The sequence below is a fragment of the Rhyacophila brunnea genome, unplaced genomic scaffold (genome assembly GCF_057557595.1).
Source record: "Rhyacophila brunnea isolate RB1 unplaced genomic scaffold, BYU_Rbru_1.0 scaffold_12, whole genome shotgun sequence".
Taxonomy (NCBI): Eukaryota; Metazoa; Arthropoda; class Insecta; order Trichoptera; family Rhyacophilidae; genus Rhyacophila; species Rhyacophila brunnea.
The window spans coordinates 13,444,955-13,464,609 of NW_028232774.1; the positions used below are offsets into that span (position 1 = coordinate 13,444,955).

General features: G+C 39.8%; 2 protein-coding genes across 5 annotated transcripts in view; both read left to right on the forward strand.

Annotated features, from left to right (window-relative positions):
* Positions 1–1,858: 1,858 nt before the first annotated feature.
* LOC147077803 (uncharacterized) lies at positions 1,859–4,609 on the forward strand. Its single transcript, XM_085940081.1, has 2 exons — positions 1,859–2,385; positions 4,591–4,609. Exons 1-2 carry the CDS (start codon positions 1,859–1,861, stop codon positions 4,607–4,609), a joined length of 546 nt encoding a protein of 181 aa, XP_085796207.1.
* An 11,738-nt stretch (positions 4,610–16,347) lies between these two features.
* Positions 16,348–19,655, forward strand: part of LOC147077804 (uncharacterized) — a 35,724-nt gene continuing 32,416 nt past the window's right edge. For all 4 annotated transcript variants that reach the window (XM_085960798.1, XM_085960797.1, XM_085960800.1 and 1 more), the window contains exons 1-2: positions 16,348–16,471; positions 19,190–19,280. In XM_085960798.1, the coding sequence (XP_085816924.1) occupies positions 19,217–19,280 (64 nt within the window). In that variant the 5' untranslated portion in view covers positions 16,348–16,471; positions 19,190–19,216. The remainder of the gene's footprint in view (positions 16,472–19,189; positions 19,281–19,655) is intronic.

Here is a 19,655-nt window from a genome sequence, read left to right on the forward strand (position 1 = left end):
CTGGGACCCAGATATTATAATCCAATGCATTAGACGCTCGGCCATCGTGGGACATAACTTTTAAATGTATTGTTACGACCCCAGACTTCTGGTCTTATACCTGAAGTACCTTTTGGGAGTGTAGAACGGCTTGAACTAAGGGATGAATAAAAACACTCGGCCAAGCTCTTGACCATCCTGCAGGGTTGTTTTTCTTTCAGGAATAAGTCCCACGATCTATGTCTTTGATTCAGAGGACATGGTTCGTGGAAGGTAATGTGGAAAACAGTAAGAAATAATATGCTAGGAGATGAATGTTATTTGGCTTTTGCCTCATTAAATTGAGAATGTGTAATTGTTAATATTTAATATGTAAACAGTAAGTGTAAAGTATGTAGAAATATCTATAAAATGTAATAACTTTTTCCCGAGAATGAATGCGAAACGGTGTGGTATGGAAGAGCGTAATATTAAGTTTTTATATTAACCCATAGCTTACGGGCCGCACAAAATTGTTAATTACTTTTCAAATGCAAATTAACACGTTAATTACAAAATTAATTAAAAGGGCCCGTAAGCATTGTGTTAAGATTGTATACCTACCTACATTGTTGAATGTACCTTCTGTGCTTTGCTTAATATTTTCTGAATAGCTTAAGAATTATGAAGGATTTGTTTTTTTTTCATCTTTAGTAACATTTTTGAATTATTTTTATGGTTAAATTCGAAAAATCTTTGCAAAATGTATGTATGATAATGACACTGGGTAAACGAACCCATGATTCAAACTACCTAACTGTTTTTACATTTTTAATATTTTTTGAGTCAATGTATCCCCACTAAAGGGATACTTTCGTCCAAAATTTAAAAAAATAATCAAACGAAACTATGTAATAGTACTGACTTAGGTATATTTTTCAAATAAATAAAAACATATTCAACAATAGGTACTCGTTTTATTTAAGTAAAAATATTCAACCCATCATTTTGTTCCAGTTCGATTATAAGTTATTGCAGTAAGTACTTGTAGAATAATTTGGGCCAAAATCACCGCATGATACGGTAATTTTACAATATAAGCAGATTTGACGAAATAATGGTAAAGCAAGAACGTAGTGGTCGTGCGGTGGCGGCGCGTCGGCGTCTTGCTAAACTCAAACGTATAAATATTCGTAGACAGTGTCTTTTTTGGGGCATAATACACACGGTTATACGTTTGAGTTTCGCAAGACGCCGCCGCGCTGCGCCCGCCAAACCACTACGCCCGAGCACTTTGACTTTGGTTTAAAATTAAATTTATTGAAATCGCCGGTACAGACCTAAAAACTTATCTGAAGAATGGGATGGGGGAGCCACTACTCAATCAAAACTCGTAATGCCGGCGCTCCATTGGCACGCAAGTCAGACGATTTACTGTCTTCAGACTTTTTTTTCGCGTGGAGCACCCCAGATCTGCGGACTTTTTAATCCGCAGACCAAGCTCGTTTTGTTTCAAATGCCAGCGCTCTCTATGGCGAGCCAAAAGTCCGAGGACAATAAAGGCTCGCACAAACCAACGCGAATATTCGCAACAGCCGCTATCGCTGTCGCTGCCGCTTGCATTTGAAATTTGATGCAATTTCGCGTTTGGCATCACCAATGCGACAGCGACACAGACGTAGACTAAATAATTTTATTTCCACGCCAGATTTAAAATTGTAAATAGTATTAATATTTTACGCCAAATAGGTTTTTATGAATTAAATATGAAAAATATACGTACACTATAGCGCTTTCAAAATTGTTACAACTTTTACCCAATAAAGTGTATTATAGGTAGGTATCTTCGGAAGAGACAGTTGCTGCTGTGGTTGAACGAGTAAGCAAACTTTCAAAGGAAATGTTGGATCTTATGAAGCTGCGTAGGAGTACGAAAAGCGAGCAACAAGTTGCAAATGATCTCGAGTACTCCACGCTGTGCAAAACTCTACGTAAAAACATACGAGAAGATCTTCGTAAGTTTAATATGAACCTTGTAGAATCAAATGTTGCGTCAGGAAGGAGCTTACATAAGAACAAGCAGCATCTGTCAATAGGGAGACGGCAGATCATGACACTAAAAGCGCAAGATGGAAGTATCGTGCGTAACTGGGATCATCTACTGGACACTGTTGTAGAGTTTTACAGCGCTCTATACAAAGATGACACTGACATCAATTCAGATCTTCCGGTGAACGGAAAATATGGAGATCCTCTTTCCGAGGTTACTACCACAGAGGTGGAATATGCTATAATGTGCATGAAGAGTGGGAAAGCCCCGGGAGAAGATGGGCTGGCTATCGATGTTCTCAAACGGGCCGGGAGGACGGTGAGCGAAGTCCTCGCACGTCTGTTCACGTCTTGTCTGCACGAAGAGAACATCCCAGAGTCATGCAAAAATGCATCCATTATTATTCTCTATAAGAAAGGAGACACTGAAGATCTGAAAAACTATCGACCAATTAGTCTACTCCCAATTCTGTATAAGGTTTTAACGAAAATACTCTCAAACCTAATACTATGGATCATATACAGGTCGTCAGGGAAATCATAGAGCGCTACCAGGAATACAAACTGCCATTATATCTTGGTTTTATAGACTATGAAAAGGCGTTTGATTCCATCAAAAAATTCTCAATTATAGACGCCCTTAGCAACCAAGGAATTTCCAGACGCTACATAAACATATTGAACAGTATATACAGTGATGCCACAGCATGCGTGAAACTCGACAAACGGTCGTGTAAATTCCCCATTAACAAAGGTGTCCGGCAAGGTGATACCATTTCACCTAAACTATTCACCGCTACTCTTGAGGACTTATTTAGGAAACTTGATTGGAAGGAAAAAGGTGTTCCAATTAATGGAAAGCACCTCAGTCACCTGCGCTTTGCAGATGATATTGTTATACTATCACAAGACCCGAAAGACCTCCAAGGTAGAATGCAAGGACTCGCGGATGTCAGTCAAACGGTCAGTCTAAAGATAAATGTCTCAAAGACAAAAGTGATGAGGAACTGTTTTTCGGACCCTGCGAGTATCTGTATTTTTGGCAGCCAACTCGAGCAAGTCAGCAGCTACGTATATCTCGGACAGCAGGTGTCCACAGACGGAAGCATGCACGATGAAATTGCTCGAAGAACAAAGCTGGGATAGAGTGCTTTCGGACGTCTGAATAGTATCTTCAAGAGTGACCTACCATTATGTCTTAAGCGTAGGGTGTTCAACCAATGTGTGCTACCCGTGCTCACGTATGGCTGCGAGACGTGGACCCTCAACACGAGAGATGTCCAAAGACTAAGAGTCACACAGCGAGGCATGGAGAGGTGTATGTTGGGCATCACGCGAAAGGACCATAAGAGAAACGAATGGGTTAGGAAGCAGACAAGAGTACGCGATGTAATAGACGTTGCCAAACAGCTGAAATGGAGATGGGCGGGGCACATTGCTCGCCGAAAGGACAGCCGCTGGACAAATGCCGTCATCCAAGGGGTATGAAACGGCCACAGGGTCGCCCTAAAAATCGCTGGATTGACGAACTGGTAAAGTTCGGCGGAAATACGTGGCAGCGAACGACACAGGACCGAGAGAGTTGGAGAAAGCTTGGGGAGGCCTTCATCCAGCAGTGGATTGACCCCGGCTGATGATGATGATAGGTTAGTTGGAGCCATAGACTAAATACATCAAAAATTTGATTTTGAGCAGCCGTCAAGTTTTAAGACAAAACATTTTTTTCCACATTTTTAAATGCATACCTTTGAGTAATTTTATTGCATATTTTTTCATGTATTTTTATGGGTTTTCCATTGAAATTACGTGAAAAATTCGCATTTTTGTATTTTCACTAAGTACCCCGTCAAAATATCCCGTAAAAAGCACCCGCCATCGGTACGGAAGGTCGGGTCAAAAGAGTCTCCAAAAAAGCCAACGCCGCTCTAATGCTCCCTACCTACCTGTTGTTAATGAACAAACGAAACATTTATGCTCGCAGGAGATCTAAAGATACAGTGAAAGCCATCAATTTGTCATATATTTTGCTATTATTTGAGACTCTTTTCACCGGACTTTCCATACCGATGCGGGTGCTTTTGTCGGGATATTTTGACGGGGTAAATGCGAATGGATGCCAGTGTTGGAGTTGGAGTGTTTGAATCAATGATAATGAAAGGAGTTTTACCTACCATTAGAACTCTTATTCTTGTTGACTCTGAAGTCCCTTGAGATGTTGATCGTATTTTTTGCCTTGTGTTCTTCTGTGCTGGCCGCTTTTTACCCCTTTTTCTTCTCGATTGTTTATCTCTCTGGTTGCTCATCTTGTTTAGCAGGCTGGCAGGACTGACGCTTTTATTGGAAGCGTCCTTTGTCTCTGCTTATTCAATTTGATATGTCTCAAGGAAACCAGGTAGGTGTTCTCTGGACTTCAGAGTCATCAAGAATAATAAGAGTTTTAATAGTAGGTAAAACTCCTTTCATTATTCGCTATTGACTCTGAAGTCTCTTGGGATATCTGTTTGGTAGTCTTTATAGATCCTGCAAAATAGGGTGGATGAAACTTAACATGAGAATTAGGTAAAATATATTCTTTGTTTTTAGGCTCAGTGCACCGGGCTGAACAGAGAGGTCAACATATTTTGTTCCCCCGCTGTAGAAGTATGTGTGTCTATCGGTCTCTGGTAAAATGTTTTAAAAGTAGCATCTTGGCGCCAATTACCTCTCTGCAGGATGTCATCTATGGGGTGATTCTCTAACCAATTTAGAGAGGCGACTGCTGATCGAGTACTGCCTGGTGATTCCTGTACCCCTACATCAGCGAGTACTGACTTCACCCAATTTCCGATGACTGCTCGAGTCGCAGGTTTTGGGGGGCCTCTTGACGAGATAAGTAATGCCGGAATATTACTACCCTCTTCTCTTCTCTCATTGGAAACGCAGATAAGTTTTCGTAGCCAAAATACTGGATCGATGTTTTGGCAACTGGAAGCGTTTAATTTCCATTCAGATTGGCGGTGCCTTGGTGTGTCTGTCTTGGAAACAAACACTGGCCATAGAATTATATGGTCGCCATTATCGACTAGGCCAGGGGTCAGCAAACCGCGGCTCGCGAGCCGCATGTGGCTCTTTGGGTATTGGCGTGCGGCTCTTCCCAATTTTTACAAAATTTTTTGCAAAATTCACAATTTTTATTTTTTGTCATTAATTTGTACACTTATTATATGATATAATGACATTATTGTAAGCCTAATTTTTTCTCCATAATGGTTGATGCAAAAAGGTATGATTGTTGTTGTTTTAAATCCGCCCATTGCAAAAGTCGACAAATCAATTTTTTCTCCATTTGATACCGACACGAGCACTGTTGAAATACAATTTTATTGGTGGATTTAACAAGCAAATAGTTATGGAACTCAAAATTTATAGGTCTTGCCATCAAAATTGAGGATTTGGATAGAGAAAAATGCAATTTAATTTCACAACACAAGTGGCGCTCTCTAAAAGATGTACATAAAGTAGATATTTCGATTTTTTATACATATTATGGAATAGCTTTCACTTTTATATTCGAGTCTGTATAATAATATGTATGTGAACAATCATTTTCAAACATGAACAATATAAAGTCGCGCCTGAATTTAAAAAGTTACATACCAAACATACACACTCCAAAGAAATGCAAGGAAGGTCATTGTTCACATTAGTTTTAAAGAACGCGTAAAAATTGTATGTAATTCATATTCTGTAAAAATTATATTTATAATGTCAACAGTAAAAACATATAATATTAAGTATTTTCGTTACTTGGTTTTATTCGGGAAATCTGCTTCACTTAATAAATAAACAATTATAAAATGTATGTAATTAATTCATTTAAATAGATCATATTTATAAAAATATACGTATGGCTCTCGAATTTTTTTTTAACGTTGTGCCACTCATATTTGGCTCTTTTGGTTCAAGAGTTTGCCGACCCCTGGACTAGGCCATTATCCGCTACACTGAGTAAGGTAAGGTCATGAACACGTCGTCCCGATGCGAGTAATAATAATATAGCTGTTCTGCGTGAAACTTCATATAGGTTGTATACTAGTGGTGTTGTTTTTTTGAGGTAGTCCACGATTATTCTTGAATCCCAAATCGGTGGTTTTGTAGGTTCAGTCTTGAGGGTGGATATGGCTTTTAACATATGACGCACTACTATGTTACTGCAGATGTCTTTACTGATCATAGGTTTGCAAAAGGTAGCAATGGCTGACTTATGTACAAGAATAGTGTTATATGAAAGACCTTCCATATTGTATAAGTGACCCAGGTATCTAGCCACTTCAATCGGCTCGGGGGTATTATAGCTTATCGTGTTCGCCTTGCACCATGTCTTCCATTTGTCCCATGTAGGTTTATAGGTCTTCAAAGTGGATGGTCGCCAGCCGGAAGTGAGGAGTGATCTGTCCTCTTCCGACCAGCTATAAACTAACTCTGCCCACCCGAAATTATCCATAACTAGAGTGATATGTCCCGAACTTGTGGAGGTGGATGGTTTGTCACCGTGTCCACTAGAAATGACCCCAAGTTCGGGATCGGGTAGGGGGGTTCCAGTGATCTCTGCTGTAGGTCTGCGCTCCAAAAACACTTCTTCCACCATGGGGTCACTAGCAAATATTTTCCCCTTGCCGTGTTCAGGTGTGCCAATACTTGTGGAATAAGATTCGGTGGCGGGAATATCCAGGCTAGTTTGAAGTCCCACTGTCGACTGAAGGCATCGTGGAACAGTGCAAGGGCATCGTTCGAATTTCGTGAGACATACGTTGCGACAACATGGGCTGTGTTGGATGCGAACAGGTCGACGTCTGGGAGTCTCCATCTTTGAAATAGGGGAGCTGTAGCCGCCATAACTAGGTGCCATTCTGGGATAATTTTGCTGCGTGAGAGATGGTCTGCCACGCAGTTGTATTTTCCTGGAAGGTATTGTGCAGTCAATGATATACTGGACTGGTTGGCGATTTCCAGAATCTGTCGGCAAAGACTTAGTAGGGTTGCGGACTTTGTGCCCCCTTCGTTGTTGATGTAGGCCACCACTGTTTTGTTGTCGGTTGTAGGAGTAATTCTGATCCCCTGAGCGTTTGCTCCCGGAGCTGTATGGCTGAGAGTACTGCATACAGCTCTTTTCGGTTGGAATGCCATGTGGATTGGCTTTGTGTCCATGTACCTGATAGGTGGTACTCGTCTAACTGCGCTTCCCAGCCTGAATCGGCTGCGTCTGTGGTGAAGAAGTGATTGTAGGTTGCCCTGTGAATCTTTCCTGAGGAGCCCACCGCTCGAATCCACCACATGATGTCCTCTCGAGCTTGTGGTGAAATCGTTGTTGTTTGGTGAGGGTGGCTCCTTGATAATTGAGCGCTCGTACGTTATAGACGGCGGCAATGCAACATCCCCTGTGGAGTGACGAAGGTTGCAAAGTTGAGTCGCCCGAGGAGGTGTTGGGCCTGTCTGAGCGACCAACTGCCTTTTTGGATCTGCAATTGCAGGTGGTGACGAAGTGATGTGCACTTCTCTGTTGATAGATATTTCCGATTGTTGTGAGTATCCCACGTGATACGCAAGAACTCCCGCTGTTGGCTTGGAATCAGACAAGATTTTTTCTTGTTGATTATCCAACCTAGTGCCTGCATGAAATCTATCATATAAGTCAGTTGCAACAGAAAAATCTCTCTGGACTGATTTGTCATCAGAAAGTCGTCTAAGTAAGTAACGATTCTCATACCTTTTCCCCGGAGGTGTTCGGCCACCCAGTTTATTAATGAGGCAAACAGTCTTGGTGCTGCCGACAGTCCGAACGGGAGGCATGTGAATTGAAGGAGTTCTCCTTGGTAAACTAGCCGAAGAAATCGGCGATGTTGTATAGCTATAGGTATATGTAGGTACGCTTGGCTTAGGTCTATTTTTAATAACCAGTCTTCCCTTTGCATGAATGTTGGGACCTTGAAATGGTGGAACAGTTTGAATGGCCTTGGTTGTAGGAAACCGTTTAGGCGTTTTAGGTTGAAGACGGGTCGTTGACTGCCGTCTTACTTCTTTACTAGGAACAGGGTTGAGAGGAATCTTGGAGATGGTTCTGCCGATTCCAATACTCCCGATTTCTTCAGTTCCGCGATTTATGAAGTGATCTCCGGCGATTGTCGCGTTTGGAAATCCCTCTGGAATTGTACGGAAGGCATTATTAGAGGGGGTTTCTTTATAAACGGAATACGGGTTCCCGTTATTATTTTTAATAATGGTGGTGGTGCACCCTTGACCTGCCAGATTTCCTGGAAATGATGGAGGCGTCCCCCTGTGAACGTGGTGAGTGAGACCCGGTCACTTGCGTCTAAGGTAAGTGCCCCTCGCACCACCTCGGTTATTTCTGGGAAAACCTCGGTTGGATGGGCGTGGGCCTCTTGGCAAGCCACCCCTAACCTGGTCTGATATCCTCCTCGTGTATCCCTGCCTCCGAAAGGTGTCCTTGTGTCCACCTGATGAAGTGCTAGGTTGACTCTCCCTGCCCTGGTCAACCACTTTGGTGGTCTGATCGAAGACCTTCTCACGACCCCCACCTCTTTCTAGGAAAACCGCCAGTTTATCTTTGTTGAAGATATGTTCGGCGCTAGGTGGGATCTTGTTAAGAGCCTCTCGCGTAAAGGTGTCTTTTATTACGGAGAGGATTATCTTCCACCTCGTCTGAACCAACGCTGCCCGTTTTCCACAAAGGATTTGGGTGACGTCCTCAGACACTTTGTTGAGTGCTGACGAGGTCGCGAACACTTTTACGACCGTCTTAAAAGAGCCGTACCAATGGTGTGGTCGCTGACAGAGTCGACCACTCGCTGTAACGCGTCCCCGAGCGAGCATCGCATTTTGGAGGCCAGCGATCGCACGCTCCATTAGATGTATGGTTTGCGATGGGCGACCGTAGGGGCGTAACTCACCGTTGAGTCCCAACTCAACGAAAGACGAGGCCGCCAAATATTGTTTTTGGGTTTCAGCATAGCGAACCCCCGCCCAATTATCTGTGTCGAAAATTTGGAGTCTGGTAAGTTCCGCTACCCGAGCTTTGTCTGGCGTCGGAAAAGCAGGCTCATGTACTACGACACTAAATACAGGCAACGGAATCCTGTTGGGTTTTTCCGCTGTTTCAGGCCTTGCGGGCGGCCGTAGAAAACTTACCGGAGAGTCGATGTTTACCGTCGGCCTCTGCGGAGTAGGTACCACTGCAGGCAGACCCTGTTGGGTCAAGATTGAAATAATTTGAGATACCTTATTATCCAGTGACATTACTGATGCTCTCAGTACACCTACTGGATCGTCCATCAGTAATTCCGACTCATTCGACTCGGTCTCCATCGCCAGTCCCTCCGAGACATTGCTGTCTTCATTTCGCTTCATGTTAATGCACAGATGTCACAATTTAACTGTACTTTCGCTAGACAAAAATTTTTCCCTTTGTAACAAAGGAAAAACAATCAACTATTGAATAAGCAGACAAAGGACGCTTCCAATAGTAGCGTCAGTCCTGCCAGCCTACTAAACAAGATGAGGAATCAGAGAGATAAATAATCGAGAGGAAAAGAGGGTAAAAAGGGGCCAGCACAGAAGAACACAAGGCAAAAAATACGATCAACATCTCAAGGGACTTCAGAGTCAATAGCGAATAATATAAAATTATTGATATATTTGAATGCTCGATATCGAAACGTCAAACAATCGCAGCGCCCTATATTGAACTTTGTAAGATAATAACTTAATTCCCTTCCTAAATCTGTGCGTCGCGAATAATTCACTGTCGACAGCGTTCCCGAAAATCTGCAAATTCGCACTCAAGATGCAAGGCGGTCGCGCAAGCGTGCTCTTTCCCGTAAGCCAATAAGAGCTTGATTGGCGAATATTCGCTTTGGTGTGTGGACTGTACTTCGTACCGCCTCAGAATCAATAAATCTTGTGTTAGGGTTCAAATAGACTATATGACGATCGGGCACATATATGCTAAGAGCGTTTTAGTGTCTATGATCAAATCTATGCCATTCCGACATATTATACATACATATTGTATGAGAGCTATGACATCGTATTAACACTCTGTGACACCCTGTGACATAGGACGCCAACATAAGAAACGGGTTTTTCGACATATATATGACCGATCGTCATAGAGTGTATTTGAAGCAGTAACTTATAAGCTTAATTAAATTCAGTTTTTTATTAAATTAATTTTACTTAACCTACTTTTAATTAAGTTAAAATGAATACTCAAAATGAATTAAGTTCAATAAATGTGAAAAAATCAAATCAAAATGAAAATTATTTTAATTACATTGAAATGAATATAATTCACATGGCAGCAAGGCATTTGCTTTTATTGAAGCGAATCGAAGTGATTCGCGTAGCATTGTTGCACCGCTTTCTGTTAAACTATTTGCTGGATGGGACGTACAATTGACCGTGAGAGAAACATTCATTTTCTAGATTCAGGCCACAAACATTCAAGGATTGGCCTTGTGATTTGTCTATCATCGGAATTGTCGGAATGGGAACTTCCTCACCTTTGAACATTCCTTTGATTATCGTCGCGTGAATCACATTGCCCATGAGTGTTCTCACCACCAAACGCGTTCCGTTACATAGTTTTGGTTGGTTCAGATTTCGAAGCATGACGACTACCGAGCCAACCTTCAGTTGTAAATTGTTCGGTGGCAAGCCAGGCAGATCCAATGAGTTTAAAAATTCGGTTGGATAGTTGGTTGCTTTGTCTTCGTTTGTTACACAGTCGATAGATTTGAAGGAATGCAGTGGACTAACGATTTGATTTTGAATTGTGAAGTTTAAGTGATCCACATCTTCGTTCTTTGCCGCAAGAATTGCTCGTTCACTCAACAAATTGTAATTCTTGTGGTTAGCAATGATGTTCGGGAACACTTTGCTGGTGAGGTCGTCCTTCGCTGAGACGAAATTGCATAAATTCTGCGGAAACGAAATCAATCCGTTCGGTTCGTCGACAGCAACACGGGCGTTACCGATAGTCAGCAATTGCTTTTTTTTTTTTTTTTAGAATTATTAATAACCATGTCCTTGCTTTTTCGTACAAGGTGGTTGTTAGTAATTTTGAACAATCACAAACACCCAGGCTTTGAGAAAAACACATAAATGTTTTTGTCATGACCGGGAATCGAACCCAGAACTCTCGGGTGGAAGGCCAGCGCCTTACCCACTGCACCACGAGAGCCGCCAGTCAGCAATTGCTTGGAGAAATCTTCGGAAGATGGATCGTTTAGCAATGCAACTCGAAGTTTCTTCACATAGCACCACATAATCTATGATTTGAGGTAAGCGTTTATTTCATCGGCAGCGGTCGATCTTGGAATGACTGGTAGTGTTTGGCGGAAATTGCCAGATAGTTGAATCATTGCGCCTCCAAAACATCTTGAGTCATTGCGCAGATCTTTCATAGTTCGATTGAGTGCTTCCCAGTAGCGCACCCAGGGGGGGGGGGCAGGGGGCCTTGCCCCCCCCCAAAATATGAAAATCATCAGAATGATTTTACATATTGAAATCGAAAGTCAATAAACTATACCTTGGGCTTAGACAAACAACACGGCAAAAAATGATTTGTAATTCTCCAGCACCCTTTTTAGTAATATTTCTTAGATTTTAATTTCTAATACAAAAATTTTGAAACACTAATGTCAGGTTTTTTTAGAAACCCGTTCCCTAATGAAATTCTCGGTCTCCACCCGAATTCCGGAGTGGTATAGGTCATGGCTGGGGAGGGTTGACAGGTCTAGCCTGGGGGCCTGGGCTGTGGGGGGCCCGGCGTGTCGGGTTGACCAGATAAGTGAGATAAACACATATCATAAATTAGCTTTAATAGTAAAAATAGTCGCCTGCGGCGCTATTATACTTCATGACTATGAACATTTTAATTTATATAAATGTCCAATATATTTTCTGATTATTATGTGTCGACAGCTCCATTATTAAAGTAGATGACGTACTGAAAATCGCCAATAATTCACTGTATAAGTACCCTCAATTTAACCTAAAATACAATTTGAAAAACGTTAATGTAGTGTTTCACACTGCCTTTAATCTAAGCGGTGGATAGGGGGCCCGTCAAATACCCTAGCCCAGTGGTCGGCAAACTCATTAGTCAATAGAGCCAAATATCAACAGTACAACGATTGAGATTTCTTTTAAGAGCCAAATTTCTTAAACTTAAATTATTTACGTATGTAGTTTAGTTAAAGTCCTAATTAAATTATAGGTAGGTACACTGAATAAAACTGAATATCATACGTAATAATGATCTTATGTATTAATAAAAATTAAATTGTAAGTAAGGTATCCATACAATTGAATCATGACAATGACTGACAATTTCAATGTGAATAATGGCCTTGCATCTCCTTGTAAAGTTTGGGTAAGTCAGGTTCGTATGTTGTTGATTTAATTTTAAGCACGATTCCAGGTTCTCATCAATAAATCGATTTCTCAATTTACTCTTGATTTCCTCTCTTGGAAATCTTTTTACTAACCACAAAACTTGCAATATTAACATTGTTGAAAGATTTTATTCAGTACCTAATTAAATACAGAACTTTATTTTTCTTGACTCTTCTCCTCAGCTGCTTTCTTCCTTGCATCATCGACAGAATATTTAGCGCAAAATTACTAGTTTTTAGTTGTAGTATCTCTCTAAATTTGAATGCGTCAATTTTTCCCGACAAATAAATACAGGTCGGGAAGCCATTTAAGTTTTGAATAAACGCGAAGTCTCGGTCTACTCAACATTATATTTACGGTTATCCTCTTCCATTTTCTTTGCTTCTTCTTTGTAGCCATGTCAAATATGACAGAGAGCATCTGTGGCAGAGCCGCACTCAAAGAGCCAAAGAGCCGCAGTTTGCCGACCACTGCTCTAGCCTGAGGGCCCATTTCAGGATGTGGGGGCCATGGTGTAGGTACACCGAGTGCAATAGACAAAAGACCGATAAACGAGATATAAGGCTGTGTTGTATTGAGTAGGTTGTGTATAATTTTAAGGCAATAATACTTTTTTTGTCCATTTTCAATTAATATGTTGGAACCTAAATATTAAAATAGTACCAAAAATCTGCAACATTCTGCGAAAAGAACGACTACACCCACTACGGTGGTGGTGTAAATCAAAAGAACATTTTTTTCGGTGGAATTCGGAATAAATATTGTATTGTTGTTTTAATTTAATAAAACGTAATTTTTTTTTAGTACTTCTTCCACTTTTATTAAATAGATTAGGACCGGTTTCGTCCGCCTCAGAGGGACATTTTCAACTAGTTGAAAATGTCCCTATGTATATCGCCATGTATTGTGAAAATATGTAAAAATATTTATATGAAGAAGAAAAAGAGCCTATGGGACTAATTTACATTCTCCTTCTTGGCCCCCCCCCAATAATAATTCCTGGGTGCGCCACTGGTGCTTCCAAAACTTTGGCCATTGCTGAGTGTTTCGCAATGTTGCATGTCGGTTTTTCAGTCGTTTGAAGGTTTAACAGACGGACGAAGTCTGGTACTCGGAGAATAAAATATCAAACACAGAGATTGAAGTCCAATCTCTTTGATCAAACATGGTTTGCCGGCTATCCATTGGCACACAAGTCAGACGATTTACAGTCTTCGGTCTTTTTTTTCACGTGGAGCACCCCAGATCAGCGGACTTTTTAATCCGCAGACCAGGCTCGATGGATTTCAAACATGTTTGATATTTTACTCTCCGAGTTGCCAGATTTCGTCCGTCGATCACTATGTATATTAGATTTGAAATAATTAATACGCAATCATTCGGACTGAAAAAAAATCTGTAATTGTTTTAAATATATTGATTGAAAGATTAATTTATACATTAGAAAATGAGAGATTTGTAAATTACCTATTGTATTATTTGTATTTTATGAAATTCATAAAAGAAAACGTAAAACTTGCGTTGTTTTCATTGCTCTATTATTCTATGCAGGTCTACATATAAATAACACAAAATTGTAGGGTTATCGGAAGACATTACGATTTTACTTTTGCAGATCGACTTTTTCATTCGTTCGTTGATCAGTAGCAGAGCAAAGACAAATCGGACGATTAAAGGCCGCTAGCAGTTTTAATCTCATTGATACTCGCTTTTAAAGAAAAAGAAATAATAAAATTTTACATAAAATTTACATCACAGTTGAAGTTATGCACACAATTTTAATATCTTGCCAAGCAGTAAAATATCATCATCATCAGCCGGGGTCAATCCACTGCTGGATGAAGGCCTCCCCGAGCTTTCTCCAACTTTTTCCGTCCTGTGTCGTTCGCTGCCACGTATTTCCGCCGAATTTTACCAGTTCGTCAATCCAGCGGCTTTTAGGGCGACCCTGTAGCCGTTTCGTGCCCCTTGGGTTCCACTGGATGACGGCATTTGTCCAGCGGCCGTCCTTTCGGCGAGCAATGTGCCCCGCCCATCTCCATTTCAGCTGTTTGGCAACGTCTATTACATCGCGTACTCTTGTCTGCTTCCTAACCCATTCGTTTTTCTTATGGTCCTGAGGGTCCACGTCTCGCAGCCATACGTGAGCACGGGTAGCGCACATTGGCTGAACACCCTACGCTTAAAGGCCATATTCCATTGGCAGACGCACAGACCCAACCCGATCCAACGATCGACGCCATAGACTAATATACTATATCGACGCCAACCGTCGTCGCTAGCTATTTGCAATTACACGCAACGATTCAATCTCGTTGGTCCTTGATTTGATTGGTTAAAATAATACTAGTGTTGCTATTATTAAAATTATAGGTTGAGTGAAAACTAGATATTTCTTAGATTGGTGGCTACACTGAACGCATTCCCGCGCAATTTTACGTCAACAAAACTGAGCTGTCAGCTGTCAAACCTAGCGAGCATCAGATCTGTTAAAATTTATGCGGCCGTTTGACATTTATAGAAAGTTTGTATACTTATTGTTAATTTACATCATGAATAACTGGGCGAGCTTGAATCTCCAAACCAATTGAGTAATTCGAATATCGAAATCGAATAATCCAAAGACTAATTTATTGTAGCGAGTATGGCTATATTTCAACTGGCTCAGGCGGTCAGGACTCGCCGTAAACGAAAACACTGGGTCAAAAGTTGGCTAACTGAAGAACAGCGTGATCGCCATTGAATATGGCGGGTTTTTTTACGTTCCACACTATATCTTTGGCGTGTATTTATTCGACGAGGACTGTGTCCTCGGTGATACTCCATATATATTTTTTAAGTTTTCGCCTATAATGAAATGAACGACCGTTTGCATCATCAGGCGCATATTCGGCTATTTTCGTACGCTTTCGGCAATCTTCGCTTGATAATGAAAGGATCGCACGACGGATAATAGAAAATTTTCTACTTTCGACCCGATCGCTCACGATCCTTGAAAACCATAGAGAATAGAGTTTGACAGTCGTGGCAGACGATCGGGCCAGACGCAATCTGCCAATGGAATATGGGCTTAAGACATAATGGTAGGTCACTCTTGAAGATACTATTCAGACGTCCGAAAGCAGTCCATCCCAGCTTTGTTCTTCGAGCAATTTCATCGTGCATGCTTCCGTCTATGGACACCTGCTGTCCGAGATATTGAGTTGGGTGCCAGAAATACAGATACTCGCAGGGTCCGAAAAACAGTTCCTCATCACTTTTGTCTTTCAGACATTTATCTTTAGACCGACCGTTTGACTGACATCCGCGAGTCCTTGCATTCTAACTTGGAGGTCTTTCGGGTCTTGTGAGAGTATAACAATATCATCTGCAAAGCGCAGGTGACTGAGGTGTGCCCCATTTATTGGAACACCTTTTTCCTCCCAATCAAGTTTCCTAAATAAGTCCTCGAGACTAGCGGTGAATAGTTTAGGTGAAATGGTATCACCTTGCCGGACACCTTTGTTAATGGGGAATTTACACGACCGTTTGTGGAGTTTCACGCATGCTGTGGCATCACTGAATATACTGTTCAATATGTTTATGTAGCGTAGCAGTAAAATATAAATACATGTAAAAAGTCTCTAAATCCTCGGTAATCGCTTTTTGTCGGAAGAAGTAAATAGGTACCTACCTACCTAAATAAAAAAGGATCTCGGAATTTTTTAAATTCTCCGTTATTTTGTTTCGTGAGAAGCAAAAAATAATCCTATACTTTTTCAATATGACAACGAGTAGGCACCTACTAAAATATTTGCGAAATTTCTTGGACTACGTAGAAAGATGTCAGCACTGGATCCTAAATCCCTAGTTTGTGGTTATTATGTTATCTATGGATCCTAGTCTATGGCCAATGCCCGCTTGGCTTCTACTGGTGTAAAATAATACTGCCTGAAAAGAATATTTTGACTGTCAAATTTACCGGCAATTTAAAACTAGCAATGCCGAACAAATATAATTAAAATTTTCAGTAAGTTTTTCAAAAATAATTCTTTTAAATAATAAGGTCAGCCCTGTAGTCACTGAGATACAACAGATTTCCCGTTTCCACCTTTTAGAATTTACCCATTCGCTTATTCATGTCACATTTTGAAACCTATAAACTTGATATTGTCTGTCTGTAGTATCAAAAATAACATGAACTGTATGTGCTCAATAGCTTACGTTGATTTCACATTTTACAATATACTATAATTAATACTTGGTGTATTGTATATTGACATAAAACGAAGATGTTATTTTGATTACCTCTGTAAACGACAATTTTATTGCTAGATGTAGATTTTTCCCACCTCAATTCAGACTTCAGTCAACTATCTGTCTTTTTAATTTGCGTAGTATTGTGATTTTAGTGGGGTACCTAACTCATATTTCAAAAGCCAATATTTGTCGATAAAAGCTGTCAAGAGTTTTTGCACTTGCAGTGGAATACAAAAAAAAAGTGTGAAATAGACTAGGTAAATGTGCCGGAGCTGCCGTCATGAGATTTTATAACTTTCTTTTTAGACCAAACCAAACATAACCTAACCTAACATACTCTATCCTAATCTAACCTACCCCAACCAAATGTATAAAAATTTCAAATTTTAAATTAACAATTATTGAATCGAAAATCCGGTACAAGCTGGTTATCCTGGATACAGCGGCAAATATATTTTGAAAATAGTCGATATACTGGATTATTTGTTAGGATAACTTAACCTAACCCAAACTAACAAATCGAGTGCTTAAAGTCAGACAACGTTATCTACAAAAAAGTGTTTTTTTTTTTTTTGAGATAACGTTATTTTACATTTACGGCTACATGATAGTCAAACAACGTTATGTCAATCTTTTCTAATTTCTTATTAAATCGTCAGTAAAGTTTAACGCTAATTACATAAGTTACCCTTGTTTTCATATTTTTTAAAAACTATCCCTATAAATTTTAACATCATCATAAGCAAGATAAATGTACAATACACAATAAATTATAAAATACTAACATTAGGTTTTAAATAAACATTTCCCTTGTAAAGTTACAAGAATCTAAAATAACGATTTTTGGCTCTCCTGTAAAGTTGCACTTTTGTAGATAGTGTTGTTTGACACTAAGCCCTCGAAATAATCCAGTATATCAGCTATTTTCAAAATGTGTTTGCCGCTGTATCCAGGATAAACGTATAGAACCGAAAAGCCTATGCGGACATAAAAAGGTATTTATTATAATTGTCTACATGGAATAAACTGTTTTCATAAAAGCTCATACGTCATCTGCGACACAATTACCAAATGTTCATTTGTATAAACATTTTTAAATATTAAATAAGTATGTAAAGAGTTTTTATCATCATTTATGACACTACCATCCTTAGTGATTCCTCATTCAAAAACTTTTTCCATTCTCGATGATCCAGAGCCGACGCTTTTCAGTTGTTTTGGTTGAGCATTCTTAAATCTTCCGTGGCGCAGTATAGCCATCTCAGTTTTCACCGTCCAGTTCTTCTATTGCCTTCAGGGGAAGGATCTTCTGAAGGAACCGATAAAAAAAACATTTGTTCTTTCACCTTTTCGAGAATGGGGACTTTCTTTTGAACCGACAATGTTTTCAAGAAAAAAGAAATACATAAAACAAACTTATACAATGAAATTGCATTGTGTAACGTTGATTTTGGTCACTGCAGACCAGAGGTGAGTTGTAAATACTGTCACCAGTTTGTGTACTCAAGTTTCGGATGAAACTACCCATACTCAGTATGTGTGGCCCAATAAACTTATTCCAAAAAACTTGTGATGATATCATCGCGAGTCGCTGTTCTGTGCACTCGCCAGTTGGTAGACTTTCAACACTATTGACATTAAATACGCGCGAACGAGATAGCACTTGAATATAGGTATATTTTAATTTATTAGTCTATTGCTTTTGAATGTATGAATAATAGGTCAAAAATTTTATGTCGCAGCACAGTGGTGAGATGACGCACAGGCTTAGGCTTATTATATGACCGCTCAAAACATGTTTAAAATTTAAAAAAATCACATTGTTCATTTTTGTTAGAATATTGTAACCTAACAGAAAAAAACAACTCATAAATTTAAAATGTGTTTAAAATTTTATAATAAATGCGACTATTCGACAAGTGGAGCTCAGTGTATTTTTAGCGATTCTATTGAAGCCAATACACAGTTCCCTGAGCCGATACGTATTTCAAATACTAATATGGAGTTGGTTTTACTTTCAGTTGAGTATGAAACTTTTGTCGTATACGCACGCCAAACGCTCTATATAGTATTCCAAATACTAGTATGTATTTAGGGACATGTTTCTATACTAAGTATTTTTTTATACTGGTAGTAAGTATACTTAGTCTTCAAAATCGACCAGTTTTCCCATCTCTACTGCAGACATGACTATAAATGGAACGGATACATGTGTCCGCAATTAATTTCAATGATTGCTATGCATTGAATTTAATGTGTTCAATTAAATTGGCTTTTTAATTTAATTTTGGGTATTTCAGATATAAATAATTGCGGGAAATAAAAATGTGTAGCCGATTGTACTAAGATGAAACAGCTGCAAAAACTACATGCAAATAGCGGGAAATGTGAATTCTGTCCTAGCACATTAAATTGGTGTTCCACTGTATATAGTTTATTATCGCGTGGCTTTCGCGTGTGTATTTAATTTAATTTTTTCTATTTTTAGTTTCTGAGAGTAAGATCGCCGTTAAAAATGGCGCTCCCTAGTAATTACAAGCAAATAGCCATGGCGATGCCGAGCCCGCAGAATGCTACACGTTTGTATACTTGACAATTAAAATTTTTTGTTTTCATAAGCCACCACCTTACGATGAAATAAAATCATTGTTTTACCTATATATCAGTATTATAATTTACCGAACAAAAACATTGTACCTACGGTGGAGTAGTAGGAGAATGTTCTCCGAAACCGTGTATAATGGGTTCGAATCCCCTGACTAGCTCAAAATCGTGTGGCATGCTTTCATTGTCTTTGATCCAAAGCGAGGACCAAATGGGTTGAACAAATTAATAGGCCCAGTAGATCTATTCCAACTACGTAACACCATAACAACTTTTACAAAATATGTATGTATTCACAGTGCACAAGGGTTATCTAAATTGTGAGGTAAAACCCATCAACCGAAAATATT

What these genes read in the sequence shown, in the direction of transcription:
- LOC147077803 (XM_085940081.1), top strand. Translation starts at nt 1,859, where the DNA reads ATGTTGGATCTTATGAAGCTGCGTAGGAGTACGAAAAGCGAGCAACAA.